The sequence below is a fragment of the Rana temporaria genome, chromosome 4, assembly GCF_905171775.1.
Source record: "Rana temporaria chromosome 4, aRanTem1.1, whole genome shotgun sequence".
Classification (NCBI taxonomy): domain Eukaryota; kingdom Metazoa; phylum Chordata; class Amphibia; order Anura; family Ranidae; genus Rana; species Rana temporaria.
Genome location: NC_053492.1, coordinates 355,373,984 through 355,397,029, shown reverse-complemented (window position 1 = coordinate 355,397,029; position 23,046 = coordinate 355,373,984). Strand labels below are relative to the sequence as shown.

At 41.9% G+C, this 23,046-nt stretch overlaps 1 protein-coding gene across 8 annotated transcripts in view; it reads left to right on the top strand.

Moving 5' to 3' along the window:
* PLEKHG1 (pleckstrin homology and RhoGEF domain containing G1) overlaps positions 1 to 23,046 on the top strand; it is a 306,586-nt gene that overhangs the window by 212,630 nt on the left and 70,910 nt on the right. For all 8 annotated transcript variants that reach the window (XM_040350857.1, XM_040350856.1, XM_040350851.1 and 5 more), the window contains one exon: positions 4,393 to 4,931. In XM_040350857.1, coding sequence (XP_040206791.1) covers positions 4,506 to 4,931 — 426 coding nt within the window. In that variant the 5' untranslated portion in view covers positions 4,393 to 4,505. The remainder of the gene's footprint in view (positions 1 to 4,392; positions 4,932 to 23,046) is intronic.

Sequence of the window (23,046 nt, the reverse complement as noted above, 5' to 3'; positions counted from 1 at the left end):
GCCAATAGGGATGGGCAAACGGTTCAGCCCAAGCATGAGTTCGGGCCGCTCAGTTGCTTGTTTGGCCATTTGCCGAACACCCAAATTTACAGGGTATTCGCCCCGATGAACACCCTGCAATACACTGAGCGCTGCACAGTGCATTCTGCACCCTGGTTGGGCAAATAAGGATACAGTCTAAGCTGGTTGTTAAGGAGTGGGTACAGGAATCAGTCATCTGTCAATGGCTTGCTCTGCTGACAGCTGAATTAAAAAAAAAATGGATTTAAAGGGGAACCCCATGCCAAAAAAAAACGCTTCACCTCCTGGGAGGCCTCATGCCATATGTCTGCTCCGCGCTTTGACATTTCTTATATCGGTAAGGGGCAGCCACCTGGCTATGTCACGTGGTGGCACCCCTTTTGACGTCACGACTCCTTCTGACGTCACTTTTCTGACCTGCCAGGCTGCCCCATGCGTGTGTTTCTTTTGTTTTTTTTTTCCATGTTGGTATGGACTGGGGGGGGGAACCCTACGCCAATTTTTTTTTTTTTATATTTGTTCAATAGCCGGGTGCTGACAATTGTAACACTGCACGTCTTTTTAAATGGGATGCATGCATGTTTTATGCATGCTACAGATGGGCCACTTTACAGGCACATTGAGGGGGGACCCCCCAGGCACTATATTTCAAGGAGTTTTTCATTTTTATTGTTGAATTTTAAGCATCATTAAAATAACTGTTTTTTTACATGATGCATGTCCATCCGGGCAGTACCCAGACCCCCATAACCCTTTTATAGTCAATTACTTTCATATAAGCCTTCAAAATGGGAACTTTTGACTTTTTTCCCATAATTTCAATGGGGTTCGCCTTTCGGGTTAGATTTTTTCCCCTTTTCAGAGGTTCTTCTGCGAACAGAACAGGGGGATGTTTGGCCCATCTCTACTAGTCAACATCTCTGTGTCCCTACATCAAAACTGACTGCTTAATACAGGGCTGCTGGCGTTTTACATATGGTTTTCTTTTAACAGACGGCCTTGACGTGACCCCATCAAAACAATTGCTAAAGGTTAGCATGTAATGAACAAATACTGTCAGCTGTGCTGATGGTGCGAGGAGATTTCAGTTGTTAAGTCAACTAAATCCAAGTAGCAGATTACTTCAGTAGCGTTTTGACTGTACAATATCCTTCTGTTTTTAATGAAAAGTCTGGATTGCGAATATAATAATCATCTTTGTGTCGTGGCTATTCGCTGGCTGAAGTGGGAGCAATTAAAGATGAGAAAACTGACTGCTACTCAGACAAGAATTATAGAATTATGTGTTCTCCCCTAAATCGATCCATTGTCCTATTAATCACTGAAATAAGTGTATAAATATTTGTCCTCCGCCTATTATATCATGCTATTTTGCTGTAAGACTATTCATCCATCCTTTTCAGTTAAGTGTAATGTGCCATATTTAGCTGATATGGCGTTGTGTGCAGTAAGCGGTTTATCAGTAAGATAAAAGATGTATGGATTTGCTAAACTCGCATTGCATTCTATTTAAATATAGATTACATTGTTCTTTGTCTTTGGAATGGCTGTTAAATAAAAGTTGACAAATATTATTTTCTATTAAGAGAAATAATGTTACGTCAGAAATGAATGCTTTAGCTTTGATAATTAAATCACTGGTAATTTTTTTGTAGCAAGAGCAAAGAAGATTGTTTTGGAAATTATAGTTGTTAAGGGCTTGTCCAGTCATCCAAGTTATTCTAGTCAACTTTTTCTTTTTTCTTTGTGGTATAGGTGATTTAAACCTGTTGGTTTAAAACTGAAGTGTTTCCAGTTATTTATTGCCTTCCCTGGTTCATTCTTTTCCCCTCATTTAAAATGCTAAGGAAATCCTTTAAATACAACTTTTCCTTTTCTTTACATACCTTATTTTGGACCCAATGATGTCATCACTAGGTCTCTGTGTTGTGCATGTAGATCATGGCTGGTTGGAGGGGCGGACAGGATGCTGTGCATAGCCCCCTGGAAAACTGAAAATTGCGATCGTGCCCACAAGTGACGCAGAGCCTCCATGAGTAAGACGGGGAGAGACAGGCTAGGGAGCAAATATGATGCTGGTCATCATTCAGCCAGGAAAATGCTGCACTTAATCGTGCAGACTAGTGTGAACCTAGCCTTAAAGGGAAGACCCTCTAAGAAGCTAGTTGTGTTTCCTCTAGTTGGATAGTAATGTTCTTTTAGAGCAGGGGTGCCCAACCAGTGGCCCGCGGAGACCTCCTGCTCTGGGATGGTGGTTTGGCAAGCCCAGATCGCAGGTTGCCAAACCCGCCATCCCAGAGCATCAGTATTGTGAATGAAGCCGGCGATAGAGAAAGTAAAGAGCTGCAGAGCCGCATAAGCTGATGCTTCCTGTATAGCACCAGATCCTGCCACAATCTATACCAAATGCACTCTGCCTGGGACAGAAACAGCTGGGGAAAACTGAACAGAAGACTGTTATTAAAGGTGTGTTTATTACTGAAATCGTTGTGTATGTATGGGCATATCTGTTCTCCAGTGGTTACTAGGCTGCTTTCAAACTAATCCTGCACCGAGCCATAGACTTCTGTTATTACCTGTGGGTTTGGTGCACTTTCAGAAAGTATAGGATATAATTGAAGTCTATGGCAAAGTGCAGCTAACCTGCAGGAAAGCCACAGGTGCACGTGGTGCATCAGTATGAAAGCATCCTTAGGACCCAATCGGACCCTCCATTCACCTCTATGTCCATTTACTCCCGATTAACTTCAATACGCAAAAAAAAAAAGAGTATCAACCTCCCTTCTGTCTGGGCAGATTGAATTGGAGGGCCCATTGAGTAGCGTGGGCTTTGTCTGTATTCATTCTGCATATCCAGCGTGGACACAGACCTGTCATCTGCCCATTACACTTATTTTGGCCTGTGATCGGTTACCAAGTCGCTTCGATGGCCCTCGCTCTTCAAAAGATTAGGCACCCCTGTCTTAGAGTTTTTTAACCTTCATGATGTTGTCTATTTCTACTGCCCTCTGGGAGCTCCTTCAGGGCCTGCACCTGGGCCCTCTCCCCTTTTTGGTGCTTGGAGAGATCCAGAAGTGCTTGGTGCCTCTATCCCCTTAAGGGAGATAGTTTCAGTGGTGCACCTACACTCCAGCTGTTGAGAGAGCCACATTCCTTTGAACAATGCCAGCACTACTTCCTTGAGATACAAAGCAGACTTGGCTGCATTGAGTTTACTGCTCGGGCACAGGGGAATGATGTGGTGCGACCTAGCAGATACTTTTTGATTCCATTTTCCAGCATATTATCCACATTAGGATTACATACTTTAAAGCATTTTCTCTGTTGCACCCATTGCAAAGGTATAATCAGGCCAGACAGCAGCAATAGCAAAAGCAGGTGCCAGTTCAACCAGTAATGTCCAGGAGAGCTGGAATGTGGGCTTTCATTCTTTCTGGGTGGTTGTGAACTTATTTCTTCCCCCAGATTGATCATGAAGCCTATCCAGACATTAAAATTCTTCTTGGTACCTAGTCAATTTTTTTTTAGAAAGGTTGGCTTCCTTGCTTATGTGACTGAGTTCAATTTCTTATTTTGTGGTGTCCAGGGTTTGTGTCTATAAGGATTACCTTTTTGTTTTGTCTTTATTATATGACGTATTGCTTGTTTTTGTTTGCTCTTGTTCAGTCAGAAAACGTAAAAAAAGTTCTTCTGGCTCGTGAAATCCTAAAATCTTGAGGTGGCATGTTCATGGAAAAACGTATATGCTAGAATGGTAGTGATAATCACGGATTTGTCCTTTTGCTGCTGAAAAGTCCTTCAAGCTCTTGCTTCCCCTAATCTTGTTTCTAATTTAATTCTCCCAGGCGTTGTCATGGAAGTTGATTTTGGGGGGGGGGGGGGGGGGAAGAAAATTTGGTTCATCAGTAATTTTTTCGAGGAGTCTCCAGGACAGTAGATTATTTCCTGTCCAGATAATGCTATTATTATTATTATTATTATTATTATTATTATTATTATTATTATTATTATTATTATTATTATTATTATTATTTTTTTTTTTTTTTTTAAATGTAGGTCTTTAATCCAGCATTTTAAATTTTTGTGGCAGTTTTGTGCTTCCTTTTTTCCAGTAAAGCCACACTATTTTGTGTACTGTCCTGAAAGACCCCTAAAAACATTTGCTGGTAGGTTTAAGTCTAATTTGTTTCTGACTTCACTAGCTGTTTTACTTATATCTTTGCAGTACACTTGAGTACATTTAGGCAAACAGGAATTTTACAGATGTCTGTCCATTAGGTCATATAGGTGAAAACTAGATTTGTGATTCACTGTTAAATAATAAGTATTTTAATCTTGTCTTAACAATATTCTTATTTTATTTTTTTGTAGATGAGTACCACTTGTCTCTTGATCCATCTGTAACAGAACCTCCAAGCCCTCGAACAGTAGAGACAGATCCGCACAGGACAGACAGACATTTCCGCTACTGTGGAATCAGAAACATGGAGCTGTCAGACAGTGACAGACCTGTCAGCTTTGGCTCAACTTCCTCATCGGCCTCTTCCCGGGACAGTCACTGTTCATTTGGAAGTCGGATGACCTTAGCATCAAATAGTCACTTGGGTTTGTTTCATCAGGATAAGGAAGCTGGGGCCATAAAACTAGAACTAGTTCCTTCCCAGCTGTTGTCAAGTGATGACCTTCGGATAAGCTGCAATCGGGAACAGGCTCATGATAGTCCAAGGGAAAAATCTTCTGATGAGCGACGGACTATGTCATGGAAAGAGTCCAAAGGGAGTGTCAAAAACTGTTCTAAATCTGAAGGGGTAGAACCAACAAGTCCAAAGCTTATGTATGTTGACAGAGTGGTCCAAGAAATTCTTCAGACTGAAAGGACTTATGTACAAGACTTGAAAAGCATTGTTGAGGTAAGACCGTATCTTAGATATTGTATATAGAATAATGTGAGATGTGACCTCTAAACACACTGGCAAATGGTACTAGTAATCAGTGTTTGTTGCTACTGACAAATATTTGCACAAAATATACTCCAAGTTACATGATCAGTCAAAAAAATTTTAGGCTTCATTTCCATGGACGTTTTTACATTTTTTTTTTTTTTTTTTTAGCGTTTTTGAGCGTTTTTTAACGTCTGGCGTTTTTACAGCGCTAAGGCTGGAGCTTCAGAATGCACTGGTCCTGGTTTTTTTTTTTGCAGCTTAAAAACGGCTTAGCCATCTACAGCTCAAAAACATCATTGTGGGCATGAGGCCATAGACTAACATGGAGAGCCGTTTTTAAGCTTCAAAAAAAGCTCAGAAAAGTGGCTGTAAAAATGTCCAAAAACGTCCATGGAAATGAAGCGTTAAAGTGGAAAAAGATACAAGGATTTTAAAGCTGAAGTTTAGCTAAATAAAAAATGCCTACAGCTTTAGTCACAGCACTTGCCTGTAATGCAATATGCCTCACATTGTGCAGGCAGCTGGATTCTGGAGAAATCTTCACTACGGGGATGCCTGTCCTCTTCCTGTCACTGAACTGCCTGTGCTGCAATGGTTAACAGCTTTGGGTCTTCAGGCAGGAGAGCAGTACAGATAATCTGATGGGGACACCTCCCCTTCTTCTTCCATTGAGAAATATTCTTTCACTGATTTACACAATTTGTGAATGGGGGAGAGTCGGATCAGATATTGGATTCTGTCTACCATTCACAGATCCTGTTACAAGCAGTGTAGTCATTGAATAGCTGTACTGCTTTTCTACCTGAAGACCCAAAGCTGTTCACGGAAACAGGAAAAGAACAAGTATCTCTGCCGAAAAAATTTCTCCAGAATCCAGATGCCTGCAAAACATGGAACATAATGCAGTTATTGGAGTAGTTTGACCTGTATTTTTGTCAAGCCAGTGTGAGATTTTTGCAGCTCGTCTGCACAACATACTTCTGCCTGGCAAGAGAGGGGACTTGATCTGTTTCTACTGCGGTTTCACTTTCACTTGCTGGTCTTCTCTCCACCCCCACCCTGTGATTGGATAATGAAAGGAGGAGCAGCAGCAGATTGATGAGCTCACCTTGACACGTTGCTCTCCTCTCCTATTTAGACTGCATCTTGCACTGCAACACACCTGATGGCCTCTTTGAGCTGTGCTGTACATTAGACTGCAAGAGACTGACACCAGGCTCTTGTACACCTTTACTTGCTCGCATTGCCAAATAAATTATTGTATTGTACAATTATTACAGAGCTGCATGTATTTGTGTCTTCTATATCTATAGGAGTTGATCTGTAAAATAACGAGAGGAATTTACGAGGACTGGAGCAGACCCAATCAGCTTCTACCTTTCATTTAAAGTTTAACTGAACAGACTAAAGTTAGAAGCTGATTGGTTACCATACACAAATGCTCCAGGTTATGTCTGCTTCAGTTTTAATACATTTTCCACAAAGTTTAATAACTTGTTTTCTACTTTAATTTATCTCTCTTGACTTCTGCTGCAAAAACATAATGATGACCAAGACTGTCGGTATGATTTATGAGAAAAAATAAAAAAAAAATAAAAATTTAACAGTTACAAAAATTTTTTTGCCTTTTATTCTCAAGCCAACATTTGGAAAAGGAAATGAGAAACTGGCTTGGTTGCTAACCTTCAAAGAAGCCAATTTTTGCTCCGAATTTCATAAATGAGCCCCTGTATTAGAAGCTGAAAACATTCCTGAGGCAAGTTGTGTTCAAGTGGGTTAATCCTCCAGTAATGTCACTGGTTTGTAATGAATGAATGGCTTCTTTTACTTAACCACCATGGACATAAATAGTTGAGCCAGTCCTGAGTCCACAAAGCTGAATGAGGTTGTTTGCTATGCCACGTCTCAGTGGTAGGTTGAGGGCTTCGCACTACTTATCGGCAAGTGTCATCAGGATCCACACATAGATATGTGGAACATCCCTGAATATTAGATGACTGTCATGTGGATTTGGAGAGATGAGGTCATGTAAGTTCAGCAAGGTTTATGTGCATTGCTAGCAGCAGCGTCTTGAATAATTGCATCCACCTCCAAAATTGCTACAACTGCTTTATGTAAACATGTGGAATTAATCTGCTTCTACAGTAAAATATCAGAATGCTGGGGATCAAAAGTTATCATATGCAAGCATAAGATTGCAGTCTATGTAATGCCAAGGAACCCTTTCAAGTCATTAAAGAAACATTTGCCAATGGTCTCTTGCAAGACTGCCAGTTCCTTTTATAAATGCCAAAGATCCAAATATATGCTGTTGGTAGTAGTGAGCTCTGAACAATCATTCCGCTGAGATGTGGCAGGCGGTGCTGGAGGTACAAATTACTGCCCAGGAGAGGGGTCAAATTTGTAAAGTCTTACTTTTTTTTTTTTTTTTTCTTACCATCATGCATTTAATTCATGACGGTAAAAAACTTTCTCTGCCAGATTATCCCAGCCGCCCCTTATATTTGAGCTCGTTCTCGATCCAGCACTGGGCACAAGAGCAGCGGCTCTCCCAGCCACTGGCTCCCACTGTTGACAACCAAATTCTGGGAGAGAGGGAGCAGGAGACGGGGCCGAGCTGCACTGTCTGTGTGTCTATAGACACAGACAAAGGCGCTCAGGATCGGGCACACACGAGTGACCCCATAGAAAGCCGCTTTCTATGATGGCCACTCACCAAAGAGAAGGAGCCAAGAGCGCCAGCGGGGGACCATAGAAAAAGAGGATTAGGACTGATCTGTGGAAAACCAGAGCATGTAAGTAGTACATGCGTTTTTCAATATTTTTTTTTCTTTCACAAAAAACGAAAAAGCTTTAAAGGTGTTGTAAACCCTCAAGGTCTTTCACCTTAATGCATTCTATACATTAAGGTGAAAAACCTCCTTTAGTGTAGCTGCCCCCCCAGTGCCCCCGTTTTTAATTACCTTAACTTTGTTTTTCCCATGCCAGAAACGAGCACACCAGCTCCAGCCGGTGTCTCGTGTCCTGATTGGAAAGTTTGATGGCAGCACAGCCATTGGCTCCTGCTGCCGTCGATCAAATCCAATGACGTGAAAGCAGGGCCGAGTCCTGCTGTCTGTGTCAATAGACGCAGCAGCAGGACACGGGAGAGCACCCGCATAAGTGCTCCGAGGGAGAGCACTTTTCCAATGGGACACTCAAGAAGAGGAGGAGCCAGGAGTGCCGCTGAGGGACACCAGACGAGGAGGATCAGGGCCAGTATGACATGTATGTGGTTTTTTTTTTTAGATATCCTTTAAATGTAGCAGAACATCACAAACTGAAAATGCTATTTTATAATTTGTTTTATATTGAAAGCAAATATCCCAAATGTCTCCATGCATTTTTTTTTTTTTTGGAAAATTAAAAATACCGCAGAGGATTTCTATCTGCGGCCAGTCGGATCTTAGGCTAATTTCGGCGTATCTTGCTTTCTGAATACAGAAAGAAGCTACGCCGGCGCAGCTTTGAATTTACGCGGCGTATCTGTAGATACGCCGGCGTAAATTCTTGCTGAATCTAGCCCGAGGTATATTGGAAACCGCAGCCCAAGCTTTAGATTCAAGGAAGGCTTTGTGTCAGTTAAAGCATATCTCAAGGCAGAAAAAAATAACTATTTAGTGCATCTTTGCTATACATGCACATTTTCCCATGTTATGTCACTTTTAAACACACTGCAAGTGCAGAGAAAAATAACTGTTCATGTGCCAGAAATAGTGTGCCCCTATGCCTTTGACATGACAATACAGTGTATTTTGAGTAGTTTGCATTCTGGATTTTTTAGCACTTGGTGTCAGCCCTGCCCACTTAATTTTTGATGGATTGCAAAGAACACAGATGGCTCTCATAACTTCACCACTCTTCATCATAACCACTCCATATATACAGACAGGAGTATAGGAAGTTATCATTTGACAATATTTCTGGGTAAATCAATAGGTATTGTCTGCATTTTGCAAACATAACAAAACTCATTCAATGGTATATTTTAGCAGAAAAGGGAGGAATTGAAGAAAGTAGCCAGGGTTTACATACGTTTAAAAAAGACGCATAAGGCATCGGTGGGCGTTATTCATCATGATCGACTAGGGTTTCCACCTTTTCTTCAAGCCAAACCCGAACACATTAGCAGCGTACAGCAATTTCTTCTTTCTTCTTCTTCTTTTACATTAAATTATCTCTGTACAAAGTAAGTTTTTATGTAGTATACATATATTTTATGATTTTTAAATAACATTTCTAATCATATGGAGTTGATCACAAGAGTCCCCCTTTACATCAGTCAACAAAGTTGACACTCTTGGCTTACAATTGCAGTGAGAAACCCTGCTGGGTAGCCACAGTCTGGGCCAGGGGCGAATTGATAGCTCAGAGGGCCCCCGGGTTAGTGAAGATCATGGTTCCCCCAGATTTAAAGATGGCTGCCTCATGGGAGCCAACATTAATGTGGCAGGCCCAAGCTTGGGGGCACCGAGCTCTGCGACAAGCAGAGTGGAAGAAGGAGTGTGGTGAGTATGATAGGGGCAGTATGTACAAGAGAGAAATGTGGAGGGGGGAACAATGGCAGACAGGGGAGGGGTTTCTTGCAGTGTCTATGGGGTGATCAGGGAGTGATGTTGGGAAGATAAGGGAAACAAAGTGACCATGGAATGATATCACTCAGAGCTGCTTCCTACCCCCAGCTAAGGTGACATCTGTCAGCTGGATGTTTGAAGGGGCCTGGGAATGATGCAAACTGGGGGGAGTAGGGGGCTGAGAAATAGTGATGTATATAATCAAACAAAAGCTATTGTACTTATTTACTAATATTTACAACAGTACTGATTTAAAACTGACAGCTCCTAGCACTCTGTATGTCCAGGTGATGTGAAGGTAATTGATGACCACTCCTGTAACCCTGTGTTATCCAAGCTCTGAGTCTATACAATCAGAAGTGTAAACACAGAGTAAATAAACAGTTATAAATTAATTCACATTATCTGGACTGAGGATGGGGGATGTTTGTATAGAAAGACATGTGTGCTGCTTGGAAGATATGTGACACACACTCTTCCAATTCTACTGTCACCTTAACCTTTCACTGCAACACCTGCAAAACATATCCTCCTGAAACTTTGGCAGCTTTCCACCCAAGGAGACTCCTCAGAAAAAAAAAACTTGGCTCGCCACCACCTCCCTGCATGTAGTGTGAGCAGCAGCCAGCCCGGAAGTAGCTACAATGAGCTCCTCAGCTCCGCCTCCCGGTTCCCTCAGCACACCGCACTACTGATTGGGGGGTTAAGTCGGAGGTAACGGAGACTCTGCAGGAGCCTGGAGGGGGTGGGAGACAGGAGCTTCAGATTCCAACACAAACACCAGCACAGTGTATTTATTGAGAAGCAATGACACTGCTGCTGTCTCCACAGTGGCAAATATGCTAATTGAGCTCCCTGCCCAAATGGTCTGTCCGGGTTTCAGGCAGTCTGAAAACCAGGCAAGGCAGCTGATTCAGAACCCGGACTGTCCAGGTTAATCACAGACAGGTGGCAATCCTATGATTGACATGGAACTGCATCACAGACGACCTAATTGATGGAGTATTTACAATATCAGACTAATGGTTGTGTTTTAAGTATTAAGTCCAAGAAGCCAATTGGTTGGAATCAGAAGGGTGTCTCTTAACATTTGTATTAGGATTTTTGTAAGAGAGAAGGGAGCATGCTGTGGGTGTTGTTGGGAATAGCTCTTCTCCACCACAAGCAGGTGTTCCCAGATTTTTGAAAAAGGGACTGGTGTAGACCGAAGAGTCTGGATGGTAAATAGAAACCTGAGACTGTAGGCAGTGTTCTCTCTATGTAATTCAAGCCTTCATTTCATTTTTTTTTATTAGAGTACACTTTTTTTTTTTTTTTTTTACTTCACCTAATAGTTATTCCTTTCCACAAAGGACACTTTTGTAAATGTTAAGTTTTCAGTACAGAACATTTCTAAGGGTGATATCTTCAGGCATTCCTGTTATGATTTTGTCATGGTACGGAGCCATGCAAACATTTAACAATAACTCGCAGGGAGCTGCAGCACACAGTGAAATATCTTACTTCTAAGAAAATACAATAACTCCTAATAAAGACTAGGGACTTTCCAGACTTGCCTTATTCTTGATTTCCTGTTATAATGTTGCAGTCACTTACAGTGTGATTTGAAAACATGTGCCATGGCTTAGTAGAGGCTACAGTGTGGTTTCTTTAGGTACAACATTTTCTTTTAATCTGTTTTCATGTACTTTATCCAAAATTATAGTATCAAGAGCTACACCTTTCTATAGAAAGAATAGATAGAACTGTTGCATGAGAATTGTATTATAAATGTCCAGAGATGGCCTCTTCTACTAATTAAAAAAAAAAAATCATATAATTTATACACAGCACTGGCTAAAGGGAACATGTTGCTCAAGTGAAGGAACTGGCTTAGGGTCTCCAGAAGCATTACAATCTGCCTATACATTCTTCATACAATCCATTTACCAAAGCTATATAATATTAGGACTTGCCTAACCTATCAATTTGTACCCAAGTAGGCAGTCCTGAAAAATACACTTACTGCCCCTTCAAAATGATAAAGATGGCGGGGCTTTGAAAATTGCCAGTGGAGATAAGTTAGGCCCTGGCTACAACTTTTTGACCCTTATTGGAGTTGCAATCTTTAGACCTCTCCTTTTGACCGCTACCTAGTGGGAATTAGTCCAGCACCTGTTGATGTGCCATGATACCCCACAGGAGTTGCTTTTTTCCCTTTGCTCTGACCTAGTCATTGTTTCGTATGGGCATTTTCGTCATTTATTACGTTTTTTATTTTTTTATCTGTTCTATCCATTAGCCCCACAGCTCACATAGGCTCACACTCAGGCTGCAGTGTGGAAATGACCCGGGCCGCAGCTCACTTGAGTTAAAAAGTGTCCAAATTCAGAGTTCAGGTAGGAGTTTGGAGGACACCCAAGCTAATCTCTAGTTCTTATGTACTATAGACTAATTGGCCTTCATCCTGTAGAGATCTGAGAGTATGAATGGCTGAGTAAGTTGGTAAAATAATTGGAATGCTGACACTTGGTCTACAAATAAGTTGCGTGTTGTCAGCCCACAACAGGACATAGTGGACTTGTGAATTTCTAAAAAGGCAACGGGTATTTTTCTGTATTTGCAGGGTCTTTAAAATGGATGAAACACAAGTAAATGTGCATGTATTGTAGAAATGTAATGCATAGTGAGTGAGAAACTTTTAAAGCGCAACACATGCAAACTGAATCGCCTCTGGGCGCTGTATCCATTTCATGGGTAAGGAACCCCTTGACCCCAGAAGAGATGGGTTTTTAATCTTTCTCCTAAAGGCCAAGTGGTCCGACTCCAGTCGGATGGTGGTTGGTAGTGCATTCCACAGGTGAGGTCCCTGGACTGCAAATCTTCGATCTCCTTTGGACTTGTATCTGGCCTTGGGTATCTGGAGTAGGTTTTGATTGGTGGAACGCAGAATGCGATTGGGGCTATGGGCTTTTATTTTTTTCGCATAGATATTGGGGAGCGTTGCCTTGAATACACTTATGTATTAGGCAGAGTGCCTTGAAAGTGATTCTGTCTTTTACTGGCAACCAATGAAGGGATCTCAGTGAAGGTGAGATTGATTCCCATGTTTTTTTTTCCGGTCACTAGTCGAGCGGCCGTATTTTGAACGACTTGCAGACGAGTGATTTGGTATTTGGGGAGTCCTAGATAGAGGGCATTTGCGTAGTCGAGTCTGGAATTGATGATTGTTCCCACCACGACTGCAATGTCCTCTTTCGGGATAAAGGGCGCGAGTCTGCGTAGTAGGCACAGCAGATGGTGTGATCCGCTGACTACTGACCCTATTTGTGCATCCATTGTCATATAGGTATCGAAAATGACTCAGACGTTTGACTTTGGTGCTAGGGGTGATAGTTTTACCCAGAATGGCTGGGGGAGTCCATGTTGACGCGGGGTGATTTTTCCGGTTGGCGTGAAACGGAAGAAGTTTTTATCTTCACCTATGTGTTAATGTTTTAAGTAAACTGTCTTGCATATAGTTGGTATAGATTTTAACACTAATTAGGTAAATATCAGTGTTTTTTAGTTTTTATGTTTTTTTTTTTTTGTGTGTCAAACACATTTCTGATGTATTGCCAGATGTCTAAACACAGTTAAACTTTTGACAAGCAATTTTATGTATTTTATGTAACTACACAGTCTTTCATTGCAGGTAATGTAAGGGTGGTCTGAAACATTATGGCATGAACTAAATGACAGGGTGAGGAATGTTTCCTAAGGGCTGGTAATTGCTATACCTTCACCAGCTCATCAGCACTATGTCCTACAACAAATGGAGACAACCTGTGGTTTTCCAGCTGTTACTGAAATACAGATCCCTTCATCTTTTGCCAGTATTTACCCTGTGCTAGCTTTTTCTGAAGCTATACCACATTACAAGCTACCCACATGGCATACTAGACATTTGCTTCACTTTTTACTACAGATATTGGCCAATATTTATGCAACAACTGTTCTGGTTCAGTCTAAAGCAATCACTTTCTGACTTTGATACCAAAAAAACATCTATAGCATTATTAGAACCTTTTGATAAAATTACAAAGTGTGTGATTGAGATATATATATATATATATATATATATATATATATATATATATATATATATATATATATTACATACATATACACACTTTATACTTAATGTACAGTATAGGGACTGATTTATATCATGTGAAAATTATTTATATATATATTATATAATTTTTTTAATTTTACCAGTTTCCTGATGTCACTGTTTGTGTAGAGCTTTACAGTTGGGTGACTCTGGGCAGGGCTGACACTCTTGTCAGGTTTTAATTGCTATTAGTGCCCTTGTTGAGGAATATGCTCCTCATTTCTTGTTTTTGTCTGAGACCCATCACTTGGACAAGACAGGAAGTATTATTATACAGGATTTCTATAGCGCCAACAGTTTGCGCAGCGCTTTACAACATCAGGGAAAACAGTACAGTTACAATACAATTCAATATAGGAAGGATCATTAGAGGGCCCAGCTTGTAAAGATATGGGACTCTTTGTCTTCCCAGGATCCTGTGAGATGTAAAGTAATGTCGCACTTGCCTAAGTAAGGCTGCATTCACACCTAAGCGACAGCCGCGTTCGCGTGTAGCGGCAGATTTGCCGCGAGTACAAATGTTTCAATTTTTTTTTTTTTTTCCTAAAAGTATTCCCATTGCTGTCTATGGGAAAACGCGCCTGTCGCGTGAAAAAAAGGGTCCGGGACTTTTTTTCAGGCGACAGGCGTTGCGCGTCTATGAGATGTGAACCATCTCCATAGACCGCAATGGGAGTTTTCCCCTCTAGCGGCAGAAGCGTCCCGCGTCGGGCGTTTTGTCACTTAGGTGTGAATGCAGCATAAGCTAATGCTGGTGCTGTTGCCCAATGTGCTGTTGCCCAATGCTGGAAATCAGGCCATTCATTTTTTGTTTTATTTTCTCAGTTTTGTTTTAGGTTTTAAATATGGTTTTATTTGGGGGAAGGTCAAGGTCCGCTTTAAGGTGATGCTTTGTGTAAGTCGCTCACCTTATATAACGCCTACATGTTAACCAAAACGGCAGTTTCTGCACTTAAATGATTAATCTGTTTATGAGGGGAAATGCTATCTTTTAGGGCTCATTCCCATTGCACAATTCATAACGATTGTCTTGTGCTGGAAAGCATTTTGATAGCAAATTGCAGGGCTTGCTTTTTTCTTTCCTTTTCTTTTATTTTTTTTTATTTTTTTTGTAGCTGCTTTAAAATGTTATGCACTGCAGCACTTTGTGATGTCTTAAAGCAGTTTTTCGCCCTGTTTGAAAACAAAGTCAGCAGCTACAAATACTGTCCAGGGGTCCAACGATATCCACACCCGAACCCGTTCTTTACCCGTTATCGGGTCCCCGGTGTTGGCATGTTTACTGTGGGCATCCGGCTGTGATTCCTTGCAGCTTCACAGTTGGCTGCACATGGCTGGGCTTTGTGAATAGTCCCACAGCCTTCTGTGACATGAGGGGGGGGGGGGTGACATGGGGGAGGACAGCGTCAGGTACAGTAGATTGTTGAGGCGATCCAAACAGAAGTTTGAAAATTTAAAAAAAAAACAGTAACCGCTCCCCATTCCCCTCAGAAAAGTGCCAAAAATAGAGGAGGGCACAAAGCAGAACTTCCCCTTTTAGGGTGCATTGGAATATGCTGTGCTATGCAAAAATGTCCTATTTTTTTTCAGTGTACACCAATGCAGTGCAGACCACATACAATAGTACTGTACATTAGGGAAAAGGCTTTGTTCTTGCATTGGGACTGTATTGGGCAATGCTTCTGGTGTGAAGGAGCTTTTAACTTTTGATTAACCAGTTTAAAGGGGTTGTAAAGGTTTGTTTTTTATTTTCTAAATGGGTTCCTCTAAGCTAGTGCATTGTTGGTTCACTAACCTTTTCCTTCGATTTCCCTTCTAAATGTTTTTTTTTCTTTGTCTGAATTTCTCACTTCCTGTTCCTCCTCGGTAAGCTGTTCTGGTTGACTAACCCCCATGGATGATGGGGGTAAGCTTACTGAGGAGAAACGGGAAGTGAGAAATTCAAAGAAAAAAAACATTTAAAAGGGAAATCAAAGGAAACGGTAAGTGAACCAACAATGCACTAGCTTAAAGGAACCTATTTAGAAAATAAAAAACAAACTTTTACAACCCCTTTAACTAATTTCCGTGATGTGTAAATAGATAATCCTGAAATCTGGATCCTACAAGCAGAGTTGCAAACAGAAGTTACAAAAATGTTAACATTCTTCTAGGAGTTGGGGGGCCACCAATTCCTAGAAAAATGTAATGTATGAAAATTGCCAATAAAAACAACAGCTGTTCGGGTGAAGGTCAAACTACAGGTCAGGTGCAGATAAGGTGAAGACTTTCTTATTGGACAGTGAATTTGAACAAGACCTCTATAATGTTGTGTGAAATGTAATGCTCTTCTAAGGTGGGAGGTCATAGAAATCTTACCCGTCCATACCCTTGAGCTGTGCGGAAATGGCTTAGCATAAGTGTCTTTAGTCTAGGTCCTAAAGCCTTAAGTCCTTTCTCCACTAATTTATCTCCCTTAAAGAAATCTGAGATTTTTCAAAAGAGAATTAGGCCATCTAGGCGCTATGCAATTTCCCTAACATTACAGCTGATCTAAGCATCACTACTGATATCTAAGGCGTTGCAAACAATGCAACAGATTTTAGGGCTCAAATGGCTCAACAGATAACAAGTGCCATTTTACTCACAAAGATCTTTAGATATGCTTGAAAAATTATTTTGTGAAGTTCAGACCTTTTAGTCATGGTTTCATTTTAATCCACTCACTCATACTTACAATGATTTTAAAGGATAAGTTCACAATTTTTAACATGTTGCCATATTCATTTGTGTAACATTTTACAAATTTACTGCCCCCCCACAATCCCCAGTTTTGACAGCCAGTGTGTAATCTTCTCTCCCCCCCCCCCCTCCATTTGCTGCCACAATCGAAAGAAAATGCAGTGTTCTGTGAATAAAAAGACTACAACTACTGACAGCCTTTGTGGCTGTCGGCTTGAAGTTCTCAATGACCTACCACGGCGCTGTGGTAGTTCATTGATTCTTCCTATCAGAGTGGAACTTCCTACGATGTACAGACAAACGACTTACACTTATGTTCCCCCCGCTAAAAATTACAGATTGCCGCCATTACCAGTAAAAACAATGAAAAAAAAAAGTCCATAAATCTATTCCATAGTTTGTAGACGCTATAACTTTTGCACAAACCAATCCAATGTTTTTATCAAAAATTTGTAGAATACATCTTGGCCTAAACTGATGAATACAGTTTTTTTTTTTTAGCACAACAAAATGTATATATATATTTACTTTCTGTGATCATACCATACATATCCAAAAAAATATATATTTATAAAAAAAAAAAAACGCAGAGGTGATCAAATACCACCAAAAGAAAGCTCTGTTTGTGGGGAAAAAAGGACATCAATTTTGTTTGGGTATAGCGTCGCATGACCGCACAATTGTCAGTTAAAACGACGCAGTGCCATATCGCAAAAAATGCCCTGGTCATTGGGGGGTGGTTAAAGTGGTTCTAAAGCCTCAAGGTTTTTCACCTTGACACATCTATACATTAAGGTGAAAAACCTCCCCCGACACCCCCCCCTTTTTCTTATCTGAACACAATCTGATCGAGCGATGAGCGCAGCGGCACCAGCCACTGTCTCTCTCCTCATGGGAGAGATTGATAGCAGTAGGAGCCATTGGCTTCCACTGCTGGCAGAGTCCCACTGTCTGTGTCAATGGATGCAGGAACAAGCCTGCACGGGTGCCCCCAGGGATTGTGGCTTTCTGTGGTGGCACCTGATTTAGGAGGAGGGTTTTGCGCACCGGCGGGGGACCCCAGAAGAAGATTGGGGCTTCTCTGTGCAAAAGCATTGCATGGAGCAGGCAAGTATAAGCATGTTTGTTATTATTGAACAAAATAATTTTAAATCTAAGGTTTACAACCCCTTTACGACTCCTTTGTGTAAAAAAAGCTGTTTAAAGATATTGGGATTGATTTGCTAAAGATCAGTCTGAAAATGATGAACTTCTAAACATGGTACCATTCTTTTTTGAAGACTGCAGGAAATCGCATTTTACTTTGGAAGAATATATGAAAAGGTTGAATGATCATGAGACTAAACATTTTTTATTTTTTTTTGGAATTGTTTCTTTGAGTTTTTCAACACTTGAATCTGGAGTCTAGTCATCCATGTGGTATATTGCGTTGCCTTTTTAAAGTGGAGTTCCAGACATTTTTGTGTTTTATTAAACGTACAAAAAGTGTAGCTGCTGACTTTTAATAAACAAACACTCACCAGTCCCACGGTTCAGCGATGCGGTCACCCGAACCTTCAGCTCTCTCCCTTGCCGGCATTGCAAATGTGGGCACTTGGCTGTGACAGCCGGTGTGCACTGCGCATGCGCTAGCCGCGCTGCACCTCCTCAATGGCCAGGCAATCTTCTGGGACCCGTGACGTGTCCCAGAAGATTGCAGGGAGGGGAGGAGAACGTCTGCTCGAGCCGCCTAGGCAGTCTGAGTGGATATGGGAGCAGGTACCTGTCAAAACTAGGTACCTGCCACCCCCCCCCCCAACAAAAAAAATGGCACGCCAAATATGGCATGTTAGGGGTGCTTAAAGCGGAACTACCACTTTTTTCCATTATTTTGGTTTATCTTAACAAATGAGGCATTAGAAGATTCTTATTGGTTCCAAAATTTTATAAAAATGTGCCATTTTCAGGTGTATTAAGTAGGTTCCGCAGTGCTCTGGTTTCAAGGCATATGATTTAATGCTGCCATTGTAGTAATGCACAAGAGCTCTGAAGATTTCCTTATTGGGTCCTCCGTGTTGACAACACTTTTAGAACCTCGATCGGTTAACTGTACTGCAGCAGAACAATTTATAGCAGATTGTATAGTCACTTGGCTCTACAATCTACATTCTGTTACAACAGCATATCATGTTTGACAAAGGACTATTAAGGCCAATTATTACAGCATTAAAAGAAGCAGCAAATATCTCTGTACAGGAGTAGGGCGATCTTTATTGGCATTTGTGAGGAACTACTTAAAGTGTGTGGTTTTAATTTTTTTTTTTTTTTTTACGTTTTGGCTAGAATGATAAGGTCTTGGTACCTTTTTTTGTTATGTTATTGCTGTATAAAAATCAATCTACCTCCATCTTTAAGGCTGGCCATACACGGTGCAAATTTATTTCCTGCAACCAAGGGTTACGGGGAAACAAAATGCACAATTCCCCCATCAACACAGAGTTGACAGGGGAATCATAATCATTGTCTTCTCTCAGCAGGGGTGGGTGGAGGAAGCCATCCCCGAAGGGAGAAGATATTGATTATTGCTAGTGACTATAGCATCCGCCGTTAAGCTCTATAGATACTATATACAAATATGGAGTTATTAGCAATAAATAAATTGTTTTACCATTTTCAATCTTTGATGAGAAAAAAAGGAGAATTGGAATGTAGCTGGATACAGTGAGCAATGCTGTAAGCTTTTATAGAATTACACAGGCTTCTTGGTCAAAGTGTATTAAGCCCTGGTTTAAACTATAGCGCTTTTTTTAACTTTGATGTGCAGATGTCCTTTCGCGAAACATTTTTTCATCCCAAAACCATGTGAACTTTTAAATTATTTCAAATCCTATAGTATAATTTATACAATATATGTAAGCTGCTACTACAGGTTGCCCTAGAGGGAAGACTACAGCCTTCCTCCTTGTCCCAATATGTTCACATGCATTTTATGTTGTATATTAAGCTCTGATTGAGAATGGAATGTGTAAAGAAAATACACCCTGTCCCTGATGTTTCTGAATGACCTCTATAGACTGACTCAGTCTATTTATTGTGTTCTAACCCAAGAAGTTCATGTGGAGAATTAAGGCATTCTTGGCTAGCCAGAAAATGAAACTTCCGAATCTCGGAATAACATGTACGCTCTAGATGACCACAGTCGGTGTATGGTGTTTATGTAAGATTTCCATTACAAACCACCTAGTGTCAACTGGAATACTATTACATGTGTATGGTGGGAGGCCTTTCTGGGCCAATAGTTACAATACACATCACAAAGCTTGTTCATGTGGAATAATATTTCAAATAGATATGCAAAATTAATACAGAAACATGTTCTTAAGTCATTTATTATGAAAACTACACTTGAGACCAAGACTGTTTCTCTAGGGAGTTTCAAACTTGAACTACAGTAGGTGAACCCGATTTTGTGTCAATCTCGCTCTCTTTCTCGGCGAGATTGAGCACCTACGAGCCCCATCGCGGGAGCCAGCGCCGAGCTGGCTTGCCGCGATGGAGACCGAGCCGTCATAGAAGCGACGGGAGATCCGACTTGGATTCCCGCCAATTCTACACGTGTGCGGCGTTTGTTATGAATCCTGAGGGGGAGTCCCCGCCGGATTTTAAATAAAAATCCGGCATGGGTCCCCCCCTCAGGAGCATACCGGGCCCTTAGGTCTGTTATGGGTTGTAAGGAGAGCCCCCCTACGCCGAAAAAAACGGCGTAGGGGGTCCCCCTACGATCCATACCAGACCCGTATCCAAAGCACGCTACCCGGCCAGCCAGGAAGGGAGTGGGGACGAGCGAGCGCCCCCCTCCTGAGCCGTACCAGGCTGCATGCCCTCAACATGGGGGGGTTGGGTGCTCTGGGGCAGGGGGGCGCACTGCGGCCCCCCCCACCTCAGAGCACCCTGTCCCCATGTTGATGAGGACAGGGCCCCTTCCCGACAACCCTGGCCGTTGGTTGTCGGGGTATGCGGGCGGGAGGCTTATCGGAATCTGGGAGCCCCCTTTAATAAGGGGGCCCCCAGATACCGGCCCCCCACCCTAAGTGAATGAGTATGGGGTACATCGTACCCCTACCCATTCACCTGCAAGAAAAGTGGTAAAAACACAAATAAACCACACAGTGTATTAAAATATTTTATTAGTCTGCTCCGGAGGCCGCCCCCTGTCTTCTTTATTAGCTCTTTTACCAGGGGGGGCTTCTTCTTTGACGTCTTCGGGTGGGTGGGGGCCGCCGTCTGGTTCTCTTCCACCGCCGGGGGGGGTGGCTTTTAAAAAAGCCCCCACCCCCCCGGCGGGTTTCCTCCGGCGTCTTCGGCGGGGCTCTTCTTCTTCCGCTATCCCGACGGGTCTTCTCTGCTATCCGGGGGGTCTCGCCGCTCTCCGCTGTTGACTCGTCGCACCCCGGTTCTTCGTCTCGCAGTCCGGTCCCTTCTTCCGTGCTGTACGTCTTCTTCCGTGCTGTGATGAGTTCTTCTTCCGCGCTGTGACGTCATGTTCTTCACTTCTCTTCTTCTCCCGATGTTGACACGCCGGTCCTCCTCGCTGAAATGACGGATGCGCGCCTTGCATCGGACCTATATAGGCCTCACAGTCCCATCATGCTCTGTACCTACCCATGTGATACCCATGTGATACCTACCCATTGAGTACTCTCTGACAGCTTTGCAGCTTCTCCCATGCTGTATACTTTAAATTTCTAAGAACTACATGTCCCATGGTACCATGCTGCCTGCAAGCTGTAATTAATGTAAAGATCTTTTTAAGGGTATGCTATGTAAATGGAAACGTATAACAAACATACAGTTGTGTTCAAAATTATTCAACCCCCCAATGCTGTAAAGGGTTTTAGGGAATTTAGTGTACATTTGTAATTGTATTCAGAATGAAATCCTACAAGGACTTCTTAAAGAACCATATGCAACTAAAATGACATCAATTGGTTTTGTAATACAGTAGTAAATGTTTATTTTGTGAATTCTTCATTTACACAATTATTCAACCCCTTAAAGACTACCACTCTGAAGAACAGAGGTTCATTGAAGTGTTTTCAATCGGGTATTGAAAACACCTGTGGATGTCAGGGAGCAGCAATAAAGCCTAATAAGCACCAATTAGGCAGCTTTAAAATGACTGTGATACTCAGCTCCTTCTAGACATTTACTGGTGTGGTTACAAACATGGTGAAGTCAAGAGAATGGTCCAGGAAGACAAGAGAATAGGTGATTACGCAATGGCTATAAGAAGATTGCAAAGATGTTAAACATACCAAGAGACACCATAGGAAGCATCATTCGCAAATTCAAGGCAAAGGGCACTGTTGAAACGCTACCTGGTCGTGGCAGAAAGAAGATGCTGACTTCGACTGCTGTGCGCTACCTGAAGCGTAGAGTGGAGAAAAGTCCCCGTGTGACTGCTGAGGAACTGAGAAAAGATTTGTCAGATGTGGGTACTGAAGTTTCTGCTCAGACAATACGGCGCACACTGCGTAATGAAGGCCTCCGTGCCAGAACTCCCAGGCGCACCCCCTTGCTGTCTCCAAAGAATAAGAAGAGTCGACTGCAGTATGCCAAAAGACATGTGGACAAACCACAGAAGTTTTGGGATTGTGTTCTGTGGACTGATGAAACAAAATTAGAACTGTTTGGGCCCATGGATTAATGCTATGTTTGGAGGAGGAAGAACAAGGCCTATGATGAAAAGAACACCTTGCCTACTGTGAAGCATGGCGGGGGGTCAATCATGCTTTGGGGCTGTTTTGCTTCTGCAGGTACAGGGAAGCTTCAGCGTGTGCAAGGTACCATGAATTCTCTTCAGTACCAGGAGATATTGGATGACAATGTGATGCAGTCTGTCACAAACCTGAGGCTTGGGAGACGTTGGACCTTTTAACAGGACAATGATCCCAAGCATACCTCCAAGCATGGTTGCAGATTAAAGGCTGGAACATTTTGGAGTGGCCATCGCAGTCACCAGACTTAAATTCCGATTGAGAACCTCTGGTGGGACTTAAAGAAAGCAGTTGCAGTGCGCAAGCCTAAGAATGTGACTGAACTGGAGGCTTTTGCCCATGACGAATGGGCGAAGATACCCGTAGATCGCTGCAAGACACTTGTGTCAAGCTATGCTTCACGTTTAAAAGCTGTTATAACTGTAAAAGGATGTTGTACTAAGATTGAATGTCACTTGGGGGTTGAATAAAACTGATAATGATGTGAGCACAGAAAAGACATTTGTGGTTATTTCATTATAAATGTTATGTTATATTTGTCTGACCTACACGTGCCTCTTTGATTTAGTTGTAAGCAGGATGACTGAATGATCAAAATCAATGTCAAACTGGCCAAAACAATCAATTTCAGTGGGGGTTGAATAATTTTGAATACAACTGTATTAGGTGTTCTCAAAATGTGGCTGCAAAGGTGGAAATAAACTTTAAGTGTTTCTCCTGTAAAGCTTGAAGGGGTTGTAAAGGTTTGCTTTTTATTTTCTAAATAGGTTCCTTTTAAGCGAGTGCATTGTTGGGTTCACTTACCTTTTCCTTCGATTTCCCTTCTAAATGTTTTTTTTTTTCTTTGAATTTTCTCA